The 22,784-nt window shown below is 41.0% G+C and overlaps 3 protein-coding genes and 2 non-coding genes across 5 annotated transcripts; 2 read left to right on the forward strand and 3 right to left on the reverse strand.

Annotated features, from left to right (window-relative positions):
* The first annotated feature begins 18 nt into the window (after positions 1–18).
* trnap-agg (transfer RNA proline (anticodon AGG)) lies at positions 19–90 on the forward strand. The gene has a single exon. It is a non-coding gene; the product is annotated as a tRNA-Pro (tRNA).
* A 548-nt stretch (positions 91–638) lies between these two features.
* tmem168b (transmembrane protein 168b) lies at positions 639–5,088 on the reverse strand. Its single transcript, XM_063875249.1, has 4 exons — positions 3,602–5,088; positions 3,331–3,473; positions 2,725–2,999; positions 639–2,110 (listed from the first exon to the last, which is right to left on the reverse strand). Exons 1-4 carry the CDS (start codon positions 4,736–4,738, stop codon positions 1,563–1,565), a joined length of 2,103 nt encoding a protein of 700 aa, XP_063731319.1. The 5' UTR covers positions 4,739–5,088; the 3' UTR covers positions 639–1,562.
* Positions 5,089–5,809: 721 nt separating this feature from the next.
* Positions 5,810–13,222, reverse strand: bmt2 (base methyltransferase of 25S rRNA 2 homolog). The gene is made up of 5 exons (XM_063876069.1): positions 12,982–13,222; positions 9,960–10,101; positions 9,700–9,828; positions 9,122–9,236; positions 5,810–8,245 (listed from the first exon to the last, which is right to left on the reverse strand). Exons 1-5 carry the CDS (start codon positions 13,139–13,141, stop codon positions 7,610–7,612), a joined length of 1,182 nt encoding a protein of 393 aa, XP_063732139.1. The 5' UTR covers positions 13,142–13,222; the 3' UTR covers positions 5,810–7,609.
* A 2,443-nt stretch (positions 13,223–15,665) lies between these two features.
* Positions 15,666–15,737, forward strand: trnae-uuc (transfer RNA glutamic acid (anticodon UUC)). Its single transcript has one exon. It is a non-coding gene; the product is annotated as a tRNA-Glu (tRNA).
* Positions 15,738–21,497, reverse strand: ppp1r3ab (protein phosphatase 1, regulatory subunit 3Ab). Its single transcript, XM_063898235.1, has 4 exons — positions 20,631–21,497; positions 20,126–20,193; positions 19,931–20,028; positions 15,738–19,307 (listed from the first exon to the last, which is right to left on the reverse strand). Exons 1-4 carry the CDS (start codon positions 21,488–21,490, stop codon positions 16,389–16,391), a joined length of 3,945 nt encoding a protein of 1,314 aa, XP_063754305.1. The 5' UTR covers positions 21,491–21,497; the 3' UTR covers positions 15,738–16,388.
* Positions 21,498–22,784: the final 1,287 nt, after the last annotated feature.

Below are 22,784 nucleotides of genomic sequence, written 5' to 3' on the forward strand. Positions count from 1 at the left end.
GCCATTTGGATGGCACGTGGCTCGTTGGTCTAGGGGTATGATTCTCGCTTAGGGTGCGAGAGGTCCCGGGTTCAAATCCCGGACGAGCCCGATATGTGTTGTGAAAACTCAGTTTGTTTAGTGAAAAAAACGCATCTAAATCTACACAATAGCAAAGAATCGACAAATCTTCCATCACAGACCCAAGCTGTTCATCCTTCACCTTATCTGTATTCTGGTTCTGAAATCTACCAAAATGATTGCATCAGCTCTTGCGATTTAATGCAATTATTGTTTATAGTCGCTTTGGATAAAAGCATCAGCCCGATGAAATGTAATGTGACAGTGCTTTGTAGAGCTGTAAAGAGCTGTTTACAGGTTAGTTTTTTATTTTACATACAATAAATTCTTTATTACCGAGGAATTTTCCTGTGAGAAATTGGGTGTTTACTCAAGTCAAACACAATTACACATTTATGAAGATTCAATCTTTTTATGACACATATTAGCAGTTCTTTTAAGGAAATATTCTGGAACTTTAAACTAAAAGTTGTCAAATTGCCCGACAAAACGCTACCCAAATTACAACTTATTAAATGAATGGTTCTGTTTTATCTGGTTTATGACAGAACGTATCAAATGAGGACACCATTACATGATTTGAGCAGTGAAGTCCAACTTCTTCTTTATTGCATAGTTTCACTTTCACCTGAATAATCTTGCAAGCCATTACACCGTGATAAACTCCAGGAAGAAAATGGATCTCCTCATGTGATGCATTTAACTCCTGGGGTTTGTTTTAGGACATAAATAGCATAGTTCGCACACATCTCTGTGTGTAGTGCATTCATAAGTACAGCAACACAACTCTTTCTGGACTCCCTGAAGCAGCTGGCGAGTATTGATAAAACAAAAGCATTAATTACAACAGACCCAAAGCAGTGCATGGAATATACTCAGAGCTAGGAGTGTAAAATTCAAAGTACAGAAAGCGTGTAAAAGGAATCATTTCGCAATCAAAATACTAAAAGAATATCACAATTTAAACTCTAGAAAATGCTCTAGATGCTTAAATCCTTCCTTTGTTTTATGCCTGAGATCTTTACTAGGAAAATGTACAACAGCCTGTTTGGTTGAAGGTTAGAAAATAAATAAACTTTTGGAGATGGATGCTCTTTGGTGATTTTAACGTAAAAGGCACAAATGTTTTAAAGTAAACTCAATATGGATTCTGGTCAGACATTTCGATGCAAAAATGTGCAAAACAGAGTTAATGTGCTCAGTCACATCTCACACATTGACATATCTTTCCGACAGGGGTGTTAAGATCTCTAAATCAAAAGCATAAACACACATTAATTGAAAAACTGTAGTATATAAAATCAGGTGGTAAAAAGACATATTTCAAACTGACCAATCAGTAACTAGGTAATTCATTTTCAGTAACTTACGGGATACTGGTTAGAAACACGTCTTACAAACTAGCAGCTGCCTATTTTTAGGGTCCAAGAAACTTTTTCACTATTAGAAAAAACCCACAGTTTAAAATATATTCCGATTATAAAAAACCTTTGTTTATCTTCCTATGATCTGACCAGTTTGAAGCCTTGTCCGGTGTCCAGTATCGCCGGGGGAAACCAATTGAGTTTGACTCTCTTGAGACATCGCAGGCAGACGCTGCAGAGCCACAGCACGTTGAGACCCCCACACCACACCGCCAACTGCACCACCAGGTAGGTCACCCGGGGGAAGTACAGGCTCCAGTGGCTGGTGACATCACTTCCTGTGGGCAGGTGCAGCATGTAGTCGCTCCAGTGTTTGGAGATGCCATAGACAGCAGAGACTGGCCGGCCCCTCTCGGACCACTGGGTGCTGCTGTGTGAGTTGCAGTTATACTCCACCCACTGGGCGGTGAAGTCTCCGAGCTGCGGGGGGTCCTGCAGCTCCGCATCCGTCACTCGGGCGAGCGTCGCTCCTTGCACGGCCACGTACAGACCCTCCACCTTCCTGACCGCCGTCACCCACGGCAGCGAGAAGTCACAGTCGAGCACTAAGATGAGGCGCGAGCAGAAGCTGCCGTTCTTCTCCTTCCACCACTCCAAGATCTGAGCCAGACCAAGAGTGTCCCCTCCTGCAGAGGAACACAAACGGTTCCACATCACACAGAAGCAAACAATGCATGAGGAGGATAATATAAATTCTGCGATTATTTGGTATACAAATACAGCATGCCAAAAAAAAACTCGCAAAGAAGCCATAGGAATAGTCATACTATTGTGTCATAAAACATACAAATATTATAGTACATTATGCCATAACATTTCCTAGTATTTTATAAATACACATATCACAAAAGCCATACAGACCTTAAGAACATAGCATGGAATGTCATAAAAATGGCAAAGTATGCTGAACAAAGTTAAAAAAGGAATATTATACTATGTAATAAAAATGTCATTTATAAATATAATGCAATAGTATATACCAAAAAATAAAAAAAGGTAAAGAAAGTCTTAGTAGTAAGGTTATAGTTTAGTGTCATACAGAAAATACAGAAAGACATAGTATGCTAGAAGAATTTTGTAAAAAGTTCAGAGTATACTTTGTCAATTTAAAAAAGCAAAATAATTGTTTTCTAAAAATTGTAATATAGAAGTCAAAGTATAGTATGGTATAATAACTTTATTTAATAAAACAAAAAACATTGTGATGCTTTTTCATTTCAAATACTGAGTTCCCTCTCACCTGCCAGCACCCACTCTCCAGAGCCGTAACTGTGCCCGCTGTAGAAGATGATGTAGGTGTCATGGCGAGGCCCGTCTGCTGTACGAAGCTCCAGGAAGGATTTGATCTTGGCCTGCAGAGCGTCGTGGCTCACCCCGCTGGTGGAATAGTCGCAGCCAAAAGTCTCGATCAGGTGGTGGGCGAAGAAGCGCTGCACATTGTTCAGCATGCCTGTGGAGCGCTGGTTCAACTCCTGAACCTGGCCCGGAGGCAGCAGCATGGGCTGGCCGTCAGGACTGAGGGGGAGAGAAAAATAAAACATTAAACTCAAGGGAGAAAGGGAATGAATCATGTCTATTTAAATCATTCAGTCATTCAACACAGGTCAGGGCATGTTAAATGAGTCAATTCAACTGTTTAGTACAACATAACTTGCAACTTTTCACAAATATCAGGAAATATTCTATACAAAATATTAATTTAAAGCAGAAATAATGATTGTTTTTACCTTTTGGAACTGTCATAACTTTAAGATATAGTTTATTTATCAACTAATTCCCTAAAAGGGACATTAAGTCTCTATATCAGGGTTTTGATAGTTCCCCACTCTCCCAGCAGTCATGTTACCTGCAGTAGTTGGTGGGGATGACCACTGCGTAGCCCACACACGTTCCACCCAGGCTGCTCCCCAGCTCGTGGAAAAGCCCGTGAAACAGAGACTCCAGCGGCAGGACGAGCAGGAACATGCTCACAAAGAGACTGCTGGAGGCCTGCAGAGCAGTCAGGAGGATTACATGTTGGCATACGCTGCATTGACAAGAGTGTGATGTATAAAGGCAAATGTGGTGGAAAAGTGTATCTATAAAAGTATAAGATCTATGTTGTCTGCAGCACCTACCTGCCAACAGAACGCTGCAACAGCCACAGTCGACACCAGTGAGAAGAGCACCAGGCGTTCAGAGATGAGGCAGAAATGTCTCATGCCTTTGGAGGCCATCACCTTGTCCAGGCCGCTGACCCCTGACCCCTGGGACAAGCACTGCCTCTGGCATTCACTGAGCTTGGTGTGAAAGCCCCACACTGTGATGACAAATACCATGTGGCAGATGGTCCAGAAGAGCACACAGACGATAAATCCTGGGATCACCAGGTACCACTGGTCCACGTGTCTCATCTTCCGAGCAGCCAGAATGATGAAGGCTACCTCAACCCCCAGCAGAGGCAGGAGGGACAGCCGGCGCCACAGACCCCTCCACACCAGGAAAGGCTGCCAGCGCTCGGTGACAGACAGCCCGCTGAAGTACACATCCAGCAGAGGGTCGCAGATCAGCTGACTGAAGAAGCAAGCGAGGGCAAAAGGGTTGATGGTGATGCTCAAAGACTCGAAGAACAGCAAGGCGGTGATGACAGCGAAGCAGATCAAGTTCGGAAGAGCCAGGAGAGCCTTCATCCGGAGGGCGATCATGACTGTAGCCAGAGCCACCACCAGCACCATCACGCTCAGGGAGTTCTGGACGAGCAGCACCGTGCTGGCAGCCGCAAAGCCCAGCAGCTCCAGCCTCTCTGCCGAGGTGAGGAAGGCAGGACGGTACCTGGTGCAACCTAAAAGCCTCTCCAGGAGCGCCCACAGCGTCCTCAGTCCCCCGCTGGCCAGCAGCAGGCAGCTGGCCGCCTGTTCCTTCACGTCGCTCTGCACCTCGGGGCTGTTGAGGAAACACTGCAGCCCCAGAAGAAACCCGAACCACAGGTGGAGGAGACTGAGGCTCACCCTCTCCATGCTGAAGTAGTAGTACACCACACTTGCTATTCCGAGGACAACCAGAGCCAAAATGAAGATGACCAGGAGGGTGGTGTCTGCGGTTCTCTCCCACCGGACGTAGAGCCCCAGACTCAGAGCGAGCAGCAGGTTGAACCCGGACAGGTAGCCAAGCCACCGGACAGATGACCACATACTCACCTCTTCGTTGACCTCCTCCAGCCGGGTCATCGCTGCATGGAGGCAGTGGCTGACACAGTAGCGTAGGAAACGAAACATTTTTATATGAAATACTAACTATCCGAAGCTAAAATCAGGCACTTTGATGAGGTTTCCTTGGGATTACTAACCGTTGTGACATAACGTTACGACGCCAAACTAAGTTCCGCTAACTAGCTAACAACCATTAGCTACGAGCGAAGCATCTTGGCACCAAGTGACGTTAAGCAGGCAGAAATATTCACATCTTGACTGTCGTGTTGTTGTTTCTGTTGTGTACCTTTTATCTCATGTCCAACACGTTTTATAAAGGTGTGGTATTAAGTGCACCGAAAGCTGCTGTCAGTAAAGTTGATGCCAAAGTTGGTCGTGTCAAAAGTTTTGAGATCACAGGCGCCATGACGCTGGCTTTGACTACGGCAAGCGATACGGATTAAAAGTGTGTCGCCAAAGATAAAGGTCTATGCCCCGTTCACAAATAAATGTACGTTATACAGTGAGTTTGATGTAGATATAAATTAAAAAATCCCTCAACATAAAAGTATCAACTGGAAGTTAATTTATTTACTTTCGTTTTTCACATCTGTCTGTTAACTTGTTTTTTTATGTACACGTTTATAAAACCCAGATCTTTTAAATGTGTTAATTCAAGTCTCTTGAATGCAACATTACCATTCTGAAAATAAGTTCCTGAAAACAGTTTTGAAATATTTGTACTTTAACATTTAAATATATCGTTTTCATATTTTGTTCCGTAAAATATTAGTGATATTTTCTTATTTCTGTAAAATATTAGTGGAAGTTTCCAGAGTAAAACTTAATGCTCTGAAAACCAAGCAGAGAGAAAAGCTGCAGAGGGAACATGCCCTTAAAGGCTAGGTATAAGGCTGTTCAGAGTACAGTATTACTAGTTACAGTAGAACTAAATAACCATGCCTCTTGAATAAGGCCCTTAGTTTTTTTCGTAGTTTCTACCGCTACCAAATATAGTGACAAATATCGTCCAAAGACCTGGTTGCTCGATCTCCCGATTCACAACAAACTCTTCTTAACTTAATAAGAAGAATACAGAATTGAGACATGTTTAGAAGTCAAAAAAGTACAAAACACACAAAGAACTCACCAGAGACCTTACATTTACATTCATTTATAAAAGAGAAATACAACCATACTATAAGCACACATTGTTCTGCATTGTTGATAATGAAGATGAAACAAATCATGCAAATGGGCCAACAGAAAAACTGGAAGACAAATGCACCAATTGATCACAAAACTTCAAAGTCTGAATATGTGTGGTATTGTGAAACGTTATTATTTTCTGTTAAAACAAAGACGGTATCAGCAGAGATTTGCATTAACTGAAAAACGATATGCAAATGGCAACAACACACTGCATTACATCAACGCTGAACATATTTCTTGTTATCTATGAATATGACAAAGGAGAATTTGAGACCGTTTGCATGTTCTGTTTGGCAAAAAGAAGCTGGATTTATGTTTGTTTGGAGAAAAAAAACATATGATTTTCATTCTCTCCAGGGGCACAAAAGTCTGCTCGCAACAAACTGTAAATAAGAACAAAGAAGGCACCTTCGACTTATTGGTATTATTTTTTGGGCCCATCGTGCGGTTGTAAATCTGTCATCATAGGAAAATAATTACATTTTGTGACACCCTTTGGGATCAATGATAAAGTGCCACTGACAATAACACATCCACTTAAGACTCATTCCTTCATTCACACTGAAACACCCAACCACAGCCACACCTTTCATCTACCCAGATACAGGCGGGAACACACACTTACATTATATCAGGTAGTGTCTTTAGCTAAAATCTCTCCCGTCTGTCGGAAACAGCATCTTCAGATTTCGCTTGCTATTGCTAACTACTACAGTATCACCTGGTTCCGTATGTTAAACAGTAAATTAGTGCAAATCTCTTCTGTCAAGGAGAATTGTCAGTGAGGATCTCAGATCTGGATCTTTTTTGAGTATTTACTATAGTTTCACATCGAAGTCACAAAAGGATACTGGTGCTTTGAAGTCCATTTGATTTGACTCGCAGTACTATTTCTCTGCGAGACAACAAACATGTAATTGAAATCTAACAAAATATAAGACCTAATATTTGAGAGCACGACGACAGGAGGAACAAAGTCTAATACCTACTTTGAAACAATCGTACCTTGTTACACAATGAGTAAACACAGTTACAGTTTCACATTAGTAAACCTAGTAATACTCCTACCATATGGTTCTGAGAAATGTTTAAAATGCTACGAATACCACTTTCTTGTAAAAGATACACAAGTCATTTAGAGGATGCCAAGTTAAAATTGCATTGCCACACTTTACGCTGGACAACACCAATGTTTCGACTGTTAAGAATATAGAGATATGTTTCAAAACGATGACTTTTTTTTCTTGAAAACTAACATCAAGAATATTTCAGAAAGTCTAACTGCATGACTGTGACAGAAGCAAGCGTACCAGTCCAGTCGTTCAATCTCTCCAGTGCGGCCAAACTCCAGCCTGCCACACTAGCTTATTCAAACAGAGACCGAGTATTTGTTATTGAAAGCTGATTGAAAGATGGTATGTAAATCAAGGAGCAGGGAGCTTAGACATCTCTAGGGCATTCACTGTCCAACTCTTTAAAAAACCTAAATATTTATCAAAATATATCCATCTTAGTGTGTGTGTTCATATGCGTTTACATGTGCATGTATGTGTATGTACTCTCAGAGGAGTGTGGATATGATAAAATAATCTGTAAACTTCTCTCTTTTACACTGTGCAAACTGCATTGTCTTTAGGAGAGGGAGGAGATGTGGGAGAAGATTGCAGCAGGTTAAATTTGGCAGCGCAGCAGTTGAAGGGGAGGTGACAGTAGAGGAAAGGAGGGAGGGGTTGCTGGTTTAGCCGCCTAGCTCTGAAGCAGGATGGGGTCTTCTAGCTCTTGGAAGCCAGGCACCGACCCACTCTGACTCTCCCCAGAATCCGAATCATATGGCGTGTCGGGGAGCTCTGTGAAGCCCCAAGCCACCTGGTCGTCCTCAAACTCGGAGCGCGGCTGCACCGGCACGTCGGCACACTCCTCCTCTTCCTCGTTGGAGTGGAAGTCCTGAGGGATGTAGAGCATCTCCGGGTAGTTGCGTGACACCAGGTCGCTGGTGGTGGCCACACACACTTTGCGGAAGGCGATGAGATGCATGTGGGAATACTTGATGTATTTGTAGCGCTTGAAGCCCAGCGACTCCACCGCCACGCGCCAGCTTCGCATCATGAGGGCGTGGCGGTTCTGGTGGGAGGAGTCGGGCGTGATGATGAGCAGCAGGCCGTGGAGCTCCAGCAGCTCGTGGGCTTTCTTACAGCAGAGCCAGCGCTGGTAAGGGGAGGGGAAGTAGGACAGGAGCAGGGAGAAGACCACCACGTGGAAAAGCTGGGCGGGCAGCATGTCGATGGGGTTGTAGAGCTGGCGGAGGAACGCCTCCACTGCGTCGCTGGCCAGTTGGAGGGGCTGCTGGAGCTGGAGGTTGAGGAAATCGCACTTGTACACACTCTGAGGAAGAAGAAACAGGCAGAAATTCAGCACTTTAATTCTAATTTGATTGCTTATGTGCAAAATACAATTTATTAATCCTATAAATGGCTCTTTCAATACTTTATGTACACTTTTTCTAAATGCAGCCACTTATTTTCACCATGGTTGTGTATTTCTTCATTTTATTTTATGAATGTGTGCCGGTCTCTTTACTGAATAAGTCTACTCTTTTAAGCTTTGCTTTGTATGTATTTGTTGACAAGTATGTGTGTATAGATGTATATTTGTGAAATCAGCTATTTGACTGAAATATGTGCTGCATGAGTCACTGATTTGTAATCAGCTGTAATTTGAACCCCAAATATATTACTGCTTAGATTTTATTTTTATTTTTTGTATTTATATTTTTCTTCATGTTTTAAATTTCATTTTAAATTTTTTAATTTACATTTATTCTATGTAAAATTATGAGTTTATATTCTGAGCAAAGTGCATCCTCCAACGAATTAAACTGATAAATAAAAAGTATTTAAACAAATGTATTTGCCTTTTATCTGATCTGGTTATTTTCGGTTTAAACAGTGTAAATTCCCCAGGTGTGGGATGAACAAAACATTTCTGATTCTGATCTTTTGCTGTTTTTGATGAAATTACTCATTTTCATGTTTGTCTACGTGCAGCTGCAGACAGTGAGGCTGTTTTTGTTCTGCTTTCTGCACAATTTGTTGACACATACTGTCTAACCCCATCACCAATAGCCCTGTGTGAGTCATTTCTGTTGCTGCTTTGCTCTCTAATGCCAGCACTGCATCACCTGACAGGAACAAATCCAAAGCACGTTATTTGTGTCAACCAGGATTTCAAACAAAAGAAGAGTTAAATAAGCACCCGTACCTCAACTGCAGGCACTATGTCAATCCCAACTGTGAGGAATTCATCAAACTTCAGGAAAGGGTTGAAGCAACTTCCTACGTCGAGCAGGCGCATTTTCCCCAGCTGAGAGATAGAGCTACAACACAAATGTGGAACAATTTTCAAAACCATGGGACATCTGCATCCAACAGTGCCTCTTTGTCTTGCCGCAAACATATCATTAAATTTGAACCAACAGATGATTGCTTTTCCAAAACAAACAAACATAAAAAATCACACGCAAGGGCCCATTAAGGCTTTTCAATAAACGTTCTTACTGTAAAGGCATATGTTATGAAAGTATGATGTGTTACTTAAAAAAAAGATACTTTTCACGAATTCCCTAAATATGACTGAAGAGGCTCTTTCTAAGAAACAAAAAAACACACGTCTTTTTCTTAAACAACATTAGCTTTTTGATCTATAAAAGATAATATTCAGGCCTGTTAGTGTATTTCATTTCAAGGTAATGGGGTAAAAGTAAGTTGCTCTTACAATTTTTGAACATACCCCAAACACATTTTTTAAGCATGTTTTGAGGATAGAGTGTGTGTGTTTACCTGGGCATGCTGCTGCACGGTTGTGCACTCACAGACGCTGCAGGCAGACCCATGGCAAGCATGGCGCTCTTCTCATCCTTTTCTAACATTCTTTTCATCCCGCCGTGCAGGAAATACTCTTGACAGACACTGTGGAAAAGAAAACTTTACTGTGAAAGTGACAGCGACATGTCGCAAGAGCACCCTGCACAAATTTAGATGAGTCACACTTCACTGTCATGAGATCTAAACCTGAAGCTGAAAGTGATTTGGAGTCCTACCTGCGACACCATTCGATGCGTCCCTCTCCTTCGCACTTCTTGGTCCAGTGGTTGTCGGCGAGATTCTTCATGGCGAGGGCGTACTCACTCAGCGTCTGCTCATCTTCACAGTGCTCGCGCCAGATCTTGTCAAAGTCGCCCACTGAGGAAACCATTTTGAAAATTAGGAAAGAACTAACAAATAAAAACAATCAAATCAAAGACTTCACAAACTAGAGGAATGATATGTTCAGAGTTACATTAAGCTACTATGCTAACGTTCTATTTTTGTCTTCTTAAAAAGTGACAAATCAATCCAAAGCAAGTAGCAAAAATTCACAACCTACTTGCCAACTTCAGTTATCCCCTTCAGTACCAAAACATGCCAGTACTCCCTAACAAAGCTCCGGCCACATTTACTGCTACATACTGACTCTGCTCTGCCAGCACAGAAGTGCAACTGTTTGTTCGAAAAACAATCTTACTCAAATAGCCATTTCAAAGTTATAATACAAAAGAAATCCCCTCAGCATTTCTTCACAGTGAACCGCCTGTAGCCTAGGCAAAGGGAGAAATCCCATGACCACAAGGAGAGAAAAAAAACTCTGATTCAGATTTATAGAAATGAAAAGGACAACAAGAGGAGTGGTAAACAGCAGCACTCCGGGAGCATGACCACTGAGATTCAATGCCAAGCCTACCAGATCATGCTTTACTTATTAACCACTCATGAGGTCCACTAGCAGGACGGTTCTCTGTGCCGTTATATTCTACAAAAACAACCATTAAGCCTCCAACTCTGAATATTCTCTGATTTATTCCAATAATTACTTAGTACATCATTTTTAAAAACCTTACATCATTGGCTGTTGTTGTTTTTTTACACACAAGTACACAAATAACAGCAAAACCTGACCTATTTGTGCATTGCTTATCTCATAACTGATAGCAGAGAATTATGCAACATTTGCTACAGCATAACTCTACAAATAATAAACTCCTTTTGGTCAAGTGTTATGAATTGGGTAAACTCGTAAAATGTTGTGTTGTGCAGGGTCTTGCGTTTCTGCTCTTTGCTTTCAAGCAATCCATTAAAACATTTTAAGCAAAGAGCAGAACAACCTGTGGTTTCGGAGATTCAGGAGCAGTGATGTAGTCAAGTGGATATCTTACGCAGAGGAGATAACTAAAAATCATGATATTTGTGGCTTTTACACTTAAAAAGATACATAAACGTCTAGCCTGCAAAGAGCTTTTAAGCAACAATTACAAGTTAATGATACAATAATGTTCCTTTCTCAATATAAAGATAAAGATATCACTTCCAATCAGAGCTGACGCGTGCTGAAAGGGTTTTTCCAAACTTCCCATTTTACACCACGCTCGAGATCGTCAAAAATGACTCATAAAATGGAAAGAAGACAGACGTTGTCTTGTGCACACCCGTCCCTCATCCAGCACCAGTCACCTTTCTATTCTCCGCTGCTACTGAAAATGCACTTTGCACAAAGTATTTTTTTGCACTTAAGAACTACTTGCACTGCCGTCAAACTGTGTTGATGGTGTCGAACATATGAATATATTACTTAGGTTTTTTTTGTATACCCCTTTTTACTCCTCCCTTTTTTTCTTTCTACGATCTTATCTTTTTATGTTATATGTTCTTTTATATTTGCACTGTGGGACTGCCAGAAACGGTATTGCAATTTTCTGTATGTATAACACATAAAGTGGACTTTTGACTTTGATGTTTTAGTTCTCAAGGCAGACAGCATCTGAAAACAGATCAAATTTGAGAAATTCAACCCTGACGCAGTCTTTAGTTTTTTTGTCTTATTGCATCAGGAAGGGACAATTACATTCTTCAATTTTGTTTGTAAGTAGTTGTGGGTTTTTTCTGACTGAAGAAAGATGAGGCAGATGTAGTTCAATATACCAGGTTAGCATTTTGTCTGAAATCTCAGTTCCAGAGATGCATTATTATCTGCACCGACATAGTGGTTACTTTCTTGCCTTTTTTTGTACTTCCCCAAATTGCAAAAGCAGAAGTAAATCCACCCTAAAGTCAAGAGTTATCTATAGTGTCAATTGAATCTTAACTTATTAATGAGTAAGTCATAAAGGGACATTTACTTCAAAGTGGAAGTGAAGAATTGAACAAACTGATGGATGTCTTCAAAGTTGTTGTTTTGACCAATTCTGCTGAAAGGAATATTTACTCAGGTTGCCTATCTCTGAATAACAACAATACTCATAAATAAAGCTTACTTCATTGTAAACGTTGCACCAAATGTTTGCTGAGTCCACAGAAGTATCCTTTATTGGCAATAAAAAGGTAATATTTCATTTATTGTCTCAACAGATATACTCTCTCAGTGTCTAATATTGGCAGTGGACGACAGTAACCCACTTATAATTACATTTAAGTACCTTTAACAATGGCAGGTTGATATAAAATATTGGCAGCAATATTGCTAACTGTATAAGTATTTTTAGTGTAAAACATTGTGAAGTTCAGGCTCCTGAAATGTGAAGATTTGCCGATTTTCCATTTAGTACTTTGACTCCAAATACTTTCAAGTACATTTTCCTGATTATACTTAAATACTTTTACTTACCATTCTCAATGAAATACTTGAACTTGTAATGGGATATGTTTACAGTGTAGTATTAATACCTTTAGTACACAATCTGAATACTTTTTGCACCACTTGATTATCGGTAACCTATTAGACTCATGCACATGGGTTTTAAAAGAGAGATAATACAGGGACTTAATGTCAGAAATGACATGATCAATGTTTTTAATGTTATTGTTAAGCAGATTTAAAGGCCGTGTCTGCTGAATGCTACACTCTGCCTGAATAACAGCTAACCAATGACTCAAAAACAAAACCGTTAGCAAGGAGCACAATAAGTTATCCTTACCGGGGTTTCTGTTAGCAGAAAGTATTCAATAGTGTATTTAAGAGCTAAGGTTCGGCGTTAGTTCCTCGGCTGCAGGGCCATGCAGAGATTGAGGGGCCCTGCAGCTGCTGCTTACCCTCTCTGTATTTCCTGCGCAGTTTTCTGTGGACGTTTTTCACGACCCCTGACAGCTTCTCCTGCTCCCTCTTACACGGTTCTTCCTCTGGTATCGGCACGTAGAACAGCTCGGTGTGGTTTTCCGTCTCCCCGGTCTCGACATTGTCCCTGAGGTCCATAGCACCGCACCGCCGATGCTGCTTTTTTGCCTGTCGCTTCGCTTCCCCCTTTTTCGCAGCTGTAAAAAAAAACCGACCGGCGAACCGGCGCACTGGCCAACAAGACGCAAGCTGATTGGTTGACTTTGACACACATGCTGTAGAAATGACAGTGCGTCCACCAATCAGAGGCATGGAAGCGTTCACCATCCTGCGTGCGTTCCATGGAGCGTTCAATGCAGCTTGTAAATCCCACAACTAATGGTTATCTCAAACCTCATGACATGACACAAATATAGAGCATATTTTTTAATATTATGATTAATATCTTAATTAATTAATTAATTATCAGACAGTTTAACAGATGCAACATCTCTGCTCTGACATCACTTAAAAAAATGGATTTATTGTTAAATGTTGTCCTTTTTTCATTTAAATTATTAACACTTTAATACTGGAATCTAGTATTTTCACTTTTTTATTTTGTGTGCTTTTTATTTTTATTTATAAATATATGTATATATATATATTTTTTTTTTTCACATAGTAAAAAACAGTAAATTAATTATTTCATGGGTGTTAAGAGTAAACAGCACTGCATAACACTGGTGTTTACAGGCAATGCATTGAATTTAATGAAACCTTCATTAGTATACACTCATGATGGGATATTTTTGACACAAATATAACTTGTTCATAATATCGTATTCAGATGTTTGGAACTGAAAACGTTTTACACAGATACAGAAGTGTTTTTATGCGGTTGACGTGTTGTATTTCATTCTTTTGCTTCCAATTTGACTAGCACTGTGTATATAGTGCCACCCAATGGTTCCAGTAGTGTGTGGTTCCCACATTTCTGAAGACAGATCTCCACTAAACATATGTGTATCATTGTTCTAGTTAGCTGACAATGTTCATTTCCGTTTAAGTGTAAATTTAAGTTTACATTTTTGAAAAAGAAAAGGACTGGCAGGGTTTTGAGAGTAATATTATTTTTAAGTTTTCAGTACTGCTTTAATTCTGTATTCAGTGCAAAGTAAAGACAATTTAGTTGACTCTAAAGTTGTGTTATCCAAACTGCATTTATAAGTTATCGCAGAACATAACTAGCCTACTCACGATTTCCAAAAATGAAACACAGCACATATTGGCAAGTGCGTAGATTTCTTGGCTGCAGAAATGCCTGCTGGTTTCACTGTGTTAATGTCATGGGTGGGTTTAATTACACCATAACAACTTAAGTGGGTATTATTGGAACATCATCATGTGAGGTCTTATATTAAAGCTCCAGGAAATGTTGGTTTTTACAAAGAAATGAGAAAAGCCTACCAAACGGTCCTTCCTTTCATATATTTTATTCTTTCAGTATGCTTTTATTGGAACGTTATGCTGTAGACGTTAGATGTGAATATATATTTTCTAGATAAACATTATAATGTTTCTTTGCTCTTCATGTGTGAATCAGAATACCTTTATTCATCTCACAGAGGGGACATTTGTACAGCAGAAAGAGCCAAAGACAGCTTAATATTACACCTAAGATACAAAAAATATATATAAACAAGAGTAAAAGTTGACTGGGTGATTTCATGTTAATCAATTAAACATAAATGTCCATGAAATGATACGTTTCAAACTATATGCGGTCCTATAAAGAATCCCAGATATCTAAAGGTTATATTAAACTCAACTCACAGATTATGAGTTTATTAAAAAAAATAACTCTTCATCTCGAAGGGAATAATTGGAAATTGATCTAAGAATGTCTGGAAAGGTCATTAATCTCTTAGCACAGTTAGTTTTCTACCTCTGTATGTGTCACTTGTTGAAAATGTGATTGTGTGTCTTTTGGTGGTTAAACAAACTTGTGTTCATCTGGCAGAGGAGCGTGGTATTCCTCCCAGTGGACTGCACTTACATTACTGCAGCAGGGTTCAGCTCGAAAAACAGCTACAAGCCAAAGTTCAAACAGGGAACAGGAACTTTTGCTATGCTGTTGCCACAAGGGACTTCATTTTCCTCCCTGTTGATTCACCGTGAGACAAACTTACTTTGAGCAAGCATTGAAAGCTGTCAGAAGTGAGATTGATTGATTTATTGCAGACTGACACTTCATCCAGTATGTCAGAAATGCATTTTGACATACCTCAAGGTTTCTTCTTTATTTTGAAGTTTTACCAGATGAGAAAAGGACCGAGAAATATTTTTAAAAACTATCTAACTTCTATTTTTCCCAAGCAGCTGTTTGTTCATATTGCTTTTCAGGCTACTACAAAGTATCTTATCAGGTATAAATGTCTGATTGTCAGCTTGATATCATACATACAGTATCTGAATACTGATAAGTGATAACCTCGTACGTGGTTTGATCAGAATTCAGCCTTGGACTGAAAAATATACACACACTACAATAATCCCAAAATTATAATTTGGTTTCAGGGTATGACCACAGTTCTCAGAGAAAATGTATCATTCATTTTTTCTTTTGAAAAACACAGAACAATATGGTTTGATTAGTCTTTTAAAATTACATGTATAGAAGTCCCATATGGTCTAGCGGTTAGGATTCCTGGTTTTCACCCAGGCGGCCCGGGTTCGACTCCCGGTATGGGAACTAATGTTTAACCACTATAGATTACACGACACTAAGTAACTGATACTTGTAGTTGATCCTATGAATGGATCCAGGAGAGTTGTTGAGTATCTGCTATCTTGAGGCTCTTCTACTTCCACATTACTCACTTTAACCCTAGCCAATTTACTCAAATGTACATCTCTTATGTACTTGTAGACAGAAAAGTAAACAAAGAGCGACCCCCCTTTCTCTGCTAAACAACACAAAGGCATACAGTGCCATTAACACTGTGAATACAAATAGTATTAAAACCATTGAACACAACTTTTTGTCTACAGTACAATTTATTCATTCCAGACTTATACAAAATAAATGTACCCTACAAAAACAAAAATATGTATGGGTGGTAAACACACACACAGCACACTGATCAGTTTTATTTACACTTCAAAAATACGAGTCAGTGTGAGCAATGGTCCGCTGCCTGTTGTCTGTGTTGATGCTGAGTTTTATGTACAGTAAAGCATGAAGAAAATGTGTTCATACTCTAGACAGAGTTAGCATCCTCCCATAGGGAATATACAGCAATGACTCTGATATGTGTCGTGTTAACTTTAAATGAATGCCCGTTACCAACTATTTTCTTTTTCTTCTATTTAGACCTATTCCCGTTCACAGCCAGTTATAATTTTACCTCTTATGTTGTTTTTGTTGTCCTGGCTGCCTCTCTCCCTGACGGAAGAGCCACACCACTGATGCCAAGTACAGCCCAAAACAGGCAAGAAAATCATAACGCTGGACCACCACTAAAAATACCACTAACAAGGTGGCGTATAACAATGTTTTGGAGACATTGCTGCAGGAGAAAGTCTCTCTCCACCATGACACATGTCTGTTGAGGCTTCCCTGTCCAGTTGACGCTGGCAGAGCTGTGGGTTGGAAGTCTGCCATCTCCTCATGACTGTCCTGAAGGCGGCCTGGGTGTTGTTCTTCATCCAGAGATTCACTGATGGAGGGCATGGGTGTAGAGAGCAGTTTCCCTTTGCTCACATAGGACCGTAAGCCCTGCACATAACCCGCATCTTTGTTCTGGGCCCCACTGTGAACGGCCCTCAGACAGCGCATGTATAACTCCACCTCGTCGTCTGAGTCGGACTCTGCTGAATCGCTCTCTGTTTGGTCGATTTCAGCTTCTTCTGTATAAATGCAGGAGCCTTCCTCTGCAGCTGTGGATTCATTGTCATCTCTCGTACTGCTTTGGAAATCTGTCTCTTGCATTTCATTTGGGATGTGTCCATTTTCTTTGTCAGTTACTCTTTTGTTTTGCTCATTGTTCACCAGAGCAGATAGACCATCCTCATCCTTGTTTTGTGTAAAGTCTAACCTCTCTACAGAACCCCCCGCTTCATTTACCTCTGTAATCTCTGCATGCACGATGTCCGACTCTCCAGTTTCATGAACTGGAACTCCCTCCCAGTTTGGATCCTCCTGTTGTATATTTTCCTTCCTTGATTTTACTTCATCTTCCCACTCCACACAGGCTTCATCGTGATCTGTCATTTCTTCCTCCTCCTCTATTTCCTCTTCGTTTTGGATATTTATCTTTTTAATAGTCACCTCAAAGTGTTTTACTTTCCCTAACTCTATCTCCTCTTGTTTGTTATTTTTCTCTCCCTCAATCTCCTCAGCTGGTTCTTGAACATATTCCAATTCTTCCTCAACTTCCTCCCTATGTTTTCCAGGCAAAATATCCCCAATTTCCTCCTCTATTACCCTATTATTGCCCTCTAGATCATCTGCATCCCCAGCCTTGTTCTCTTTCACATTGGCAGTAGTGACCTCCATCATTTGGTCATCTTTGTTGTCTTTTTCTGTCTGTTTAGTATCTCTGATTTCTGATGCTGTCTCCCTACCTGTGTCCTCCAACTCCCCTTGGTCTTTCTCAATTGTTTTTAATTGTATTACCTCACTCTCTTCTTTGTCTATTAACATGCTTTTCTCTTCTTCTTCAACCATCATTTCCCAGTTAACCTCGGTTGAGTCTTCTAAACAGAAATCCCCCTTTTTTGGGACAGCGTTTTCAATTTCATGATGCTCTGTTTTTTGTGAGTCTTCATCTTTGAGCTCCATGAACACATCACTGTGCACGTGATTACTTATTCTGGCTTGTGTCATTGACTCAGCCACCTCACCTACGACCTTAACTTTAACTGAGTGTTTTGAATCCTCAGTGTCATAAGAAGTCGGAGTGTTTTCCTTTTCCTCCACAATTTTCACACTTTCTTTTTTAGCCCAAACATTGATGTGCTTAGGATATAATTCATGTAAAGCATCTAGTAGTTTATTCTCCTCTGAAATGCCATTGGGTGTCGACATAATCACTGTTTTGCCTACATCCTCTTCTTTGTTTGACTCCTCTACACACTTACAGTCATTCTCTCCAATAGGGCTGGTCTGTGTGTCTTCCTCGTCGCTCGCACGCTCTGATTCACTCTGAGAAGGATGAGGTGACAATAATGAGGTTTCAAGGCTAGCCATGATATTATGCATTTCGCTTTCTGGAAGTGTTTCACTTAGAGTAGTTTTAGTTTGGGTAAATTTACGATCCTCGAGGTCCTGGGTGAGATTGACTTCCTGTGCTTCTCTCTGGAGACTCTCTGTGGGCGTTTGTGTTTCTGTTATTGAAATGTTTGATGTGCGTGGATGCACAACTACGTCTTCTGCAATGTTTTTTGGAACCTTCGATGTGATGGTGCATCTCTGATCTAAATGAATAACATCATCTTGAGTTTCTATATGGTGTTTGATGTTGTTTACTGTCTCGCTCAAACAGGTTTCTTCCTCTTCAATTTGAGGACTTTTTGGAGGGACACCTAACCCTTCTTGTTTTGATTTCTGATGTTTCATCATCACATCTCCCTGAACTTTGTCATCATGCCCTCTACGGCTAGTCTGTCTCCCTTCAGTGTGAGAGTTCCTCTGAGTTAAGTCTCCAATATTGAGTGTAGCCCGTACTGGATTTCCCTGCTCACTTTCACTTCCCACTCTGCCAAACACCTGATTATATAGCGGAGCCACCACATTTCCAAATGTGAAGTTGTTGGCCTCGCTAACAAGGCTGTCACTGCTCACTTCTAAAATAATGCTGTCAGTTGGTTTCACTGCAAAGTTGCCTTCCTCAGCTTTTGAGACGCACTTGTTGATATTTCGGCACTCAGCCAAAGCGGCCTCATCATTTAGATGTAATGGGTTGAGTGAGATATCTGTGGCAGAGACGCTCTCAGATTTCGCTGTCTCACTGTTGGACGTGTAGTCGTGTGTGGTTGACGTATCATTTGAAACATCAAGGGGAGGTGCGCTGCATGTTTCCAGAGAATCAGAAACAAAGTAAGAACCTTCTGATTTACAGCTCTCCTCGGGAAATGATGGCACATCTGAACGCTTTTCTTCTGAGCTCTCTTCTTGGGCTGGTTGTTTTGCTTCTGGAGGTGATTCATCTCTTTCAGTATCATCCGATCCTCCATTTTTCTGAGAAAAGTAGTCCTTCACTCGAGCCATCCTTGCAGCCTTTCTGCGATTTCTTTGGCTGCAGGCCGGTTTGCTCTGGGTCTGTCCATCAACAACAGGGAGATATTTATATTTATATTGCTCACACAGGGTGTTACTAGGTGTAACACCATCTGAATATATACGGTTACATGACTTGACTGCATTTAAAAAATAAGTATTAAAATATCATGCATGACAAAATGATAGACCCTGGGGAGGTACAAACAGCACTGAATGTCCTTGAGGTGCAGAGAACATGATGTTACTCTGGTGCTACTTGGTCATGTGATAGTCCCTCAGAAAAGGCACCAGGGTTCATGTTAAGTTCTCTGTTCCTCCTGTACCTCATAGGCCTGACAGTGTCTTTAAACCTGCTTTTAAAGCCGATAATGAATCCAACCTGTCCAATAAAGTGCATCAATCATTTTTTGTAAAATGGTGTCTAATGAAAAGGATAATTAAGTAGCCTTAAACAATGTTTCAGTCACTGAAACAGGATAACGTTATATGCCATTTTAACTTGCAAATGCACTTACTCTAAGTTGCAAGCAAATGTGTATTGCATTGGCCTGGAAGTTTTAAGGCAAACTAAAATGTATTAATAAAGTAAACTGTCATGTTTTGATTTGTGCCCAAAAAAAAGGCAGAACTGCAATGTATTTGTGGATTTTTCTTTTACTCACCACTAATTTCTGCTTATTTCCCTCGGATGTTCCTGACTCGCCTGTAGAGATTTGCTTGGCTTTAATAGTGGCCGCTTCCTCAGGATGTTTTGACCCATCTGCAGAAAAGAGACATTAAAATTAACGTCAAGGCAATTTTATTATTCATTTTTTACTTTTTTTCTTATTTTTGCAATCAGAGAAACAAATCATCACCTGTTGAATTGTTTTCCTGAGACGGAGCCTCGGTTGCAGAAATGTTTTCCACAGTGGGGAAGTTCTGACTGTGGATCAGTGAAATTGTGATGAGTCACAATGAGGTACATGAATCATTTGGATCCAAAAATATTTCTAAATCTAATCAACTAATAGTATAGGATAGGATATTAACACCACATTTGCTTAAAACTCGAAGAAAATACAGCTTGCATGTTTTGATAACTTTAATAAGCCTGTTAAGCTCGTCTTCATATTTCAATGTATTGACTGTCTTCTTTTTTACTTCAGCTTTCATACTATACAGTTATTACAATACCAAAGCTATATTAGGATATATGTAGCCAAAATATTTGAAATCCTATGTCAGAAATGTGCCAGCCTGCTCTTCCACCTCCAGCACATTGAACATTTCTCCTGTCATGAAAATAAAACAAACTGCATTATGTCTAAATCTATTATGGGGAGTGACCTTTACAACCGGTGAAACATTTTGCATCCTCACCTGACAGTCTTTAGGCAGCTTTTCTTCACATTTTCCTTCTGCTGTGTCTCTTTCCTCTCCTTCATTCTCTGGTGGCAGGACAGCACGTAGTTCCTGTCGTTATTGTTGGCCCAGAAAGTCCCCACCGGAGTTTCATATCGCAGACAAAAGTCCACTCTGGCTCCCTGCTCCCCAAACGGAGGCACCAGGGTGAGCCTGAACGAGAAAAGGTCCATCAGACTGTCACTGGACCCGGGCATGTACTCTGCCAGGAGGTCAAAGTGGCTCGACCAAGAGTCCAAAGAGGTTCGGACATACACCGCCTTATTGTAGGAGATGTTGAGGACACGGATCACTCCTCTCAGTATTGTGGTCCCTGGAAGTAACTCGATGTTCTCCAACTCAACTTTCTGTGTCTGGACTTTCAGAAACAGCTCCTCAGTAGACAACGGGAGAGAGAAAGTTGAATGAGATAAGAAGTATTCCTCTGCATCTTTCCCATTCCCCACAGAGGAGTCACATTCTGGCAGCTTGGGCACATCCCAAGTGTCAAACTTCTTCACTTGCACTAAACTGAGGCCCTTAACGTCTGCAAAGGACACTCTCCTGGAGCGGGACAATGGTGGCTCGGGCTCGTCGTCCTCTTCCTCCTCCTCGACAGAGCTCCTTCTCCTTGGGAGAGGAGAAGATTTGGGCCTGATGCCGATCAACACCTCACAATCATCTTCGTCCCCGTCCCAGCAGCCGAGCTGTGGCACTCCGAGAAGGCTACAGGCCCCAGAAGGTCCCGGTTGTCCCACAAACTCCATGGGGCTCTCGGTAGGAGAGTTGATGGGAAGTGAACTGCAGTGCTTCTGCTTCTGGCAACTGACATTCAACATGCTCCGACTTAACAGATGGAGTCGAGTTACAGATGACATTGTTGCAAGGGCCAACACTATAAATAGGCCAGAAGGGACTTAAAGTATGTACAGTAGTCTAATCTCAGGAGGAGAAAATATCATCCTCTCGCCGCCTTCAGGCAGAGCGTTTGCGTGATAAAATCTACAATATCGATTTTTAAGAGTCTAATGTTACTACTACATCTACCTGCTCTTACATTTAAAAGTTGTGTTGACATTGTTTCGTTATAATGTTCCCCGGAGAGTTGTAATGCTATTGGTAAAACAAGCATGGAACTCGCCATGGTAGCTATTTCTGTATTGTTGCTTTTGGCCCACAATGGGTCAAATGAGGACTAACACTGACCAAATAACCACTGCAAACTGTTTGGGACTCCAGAATCACTTTCACTGAACAATCTCTGACTCTCCCACAATGCAATCAAAGAGTATGTAAGAAACAACCAGCAGTTATTTTGTCTGCTTATCCCATATCACGATTTATCTTGTATTTGTACTACTTGCTGTTTTTAATCTCACAGCTGTGACAAAGCAGTTATTCCTTCATCTTACTGAGCAATGCTTACAGTGAGTAAGAGTGTTGTGTCTTTAGGGAAGGATGGGGAACCCCCCCTCAAATTGGATATAACAGGTATAAAAGCAAGTAAAGGCTGCCTGTGAGATAATAGTGATGTCCAACAGGATGGAAACAAACTGTCAGAGGATGTGGGATCTGATGCAGACAGGATACATATGTACTAGGACTTGTCAGAAACAATGAATATAGAGACAACCATGTCACAGAAGGAAAAGGAGGATGTGATGTGAGAAATTAAAGGACAAGAAAAGATGCTTTCAGAGCTCTGAACTTCCAAAGCAAACCCACAGCAGCTCCTATGGGTCTCCCTCCTCTAAAACCTGCAGCTCTTCTCAAAGGTTGCTTTCCTGCATTGCCCTGATATCCAAAGTCCTCCTGTTTTGCTAGGAGCTCAACCTGGCGTCCATCTACAAAGCCATGGAGAAGGTTCACTCCCGAAGGAGCCAGGGTATAGTGGAATAGTGTCCAGCACAAAATGTTGGTGAAGGACTGCTTTGTAGAAGTGTGCCACTGCGGTTGCGCACTTCCAGAAGGGGAACTTCATGCAATACATGAAGGCCAGGGGGAAGAAGACGAGATGTGACAAAGTTTGGCCAGAAATCAGCTTCTTCTTTTTTTCTATGAGAGCGGAACTCTGGGTTGTATAGAGCCACACTGACCTCCATAGGACCCAAGGAGTTACCAGAGGAGCTCTTT

Source organism: Eleginops maclovinus, chromosome 2 (genome assembly GCF_036324505.1).
Source record: "Eleginops maclovinus isolate JMC-PN-2008 ecotype Puerto Natales chromosome 2, JC_Emac_rtc_rv5, whole genome shotgun sequence".
Lineage (NCBI taxonomy): Eukaryota > Metazoa > Chordata > Actinopteri > Perciformes > Eleginopidae > Eleginops > Eleginops maclovinus.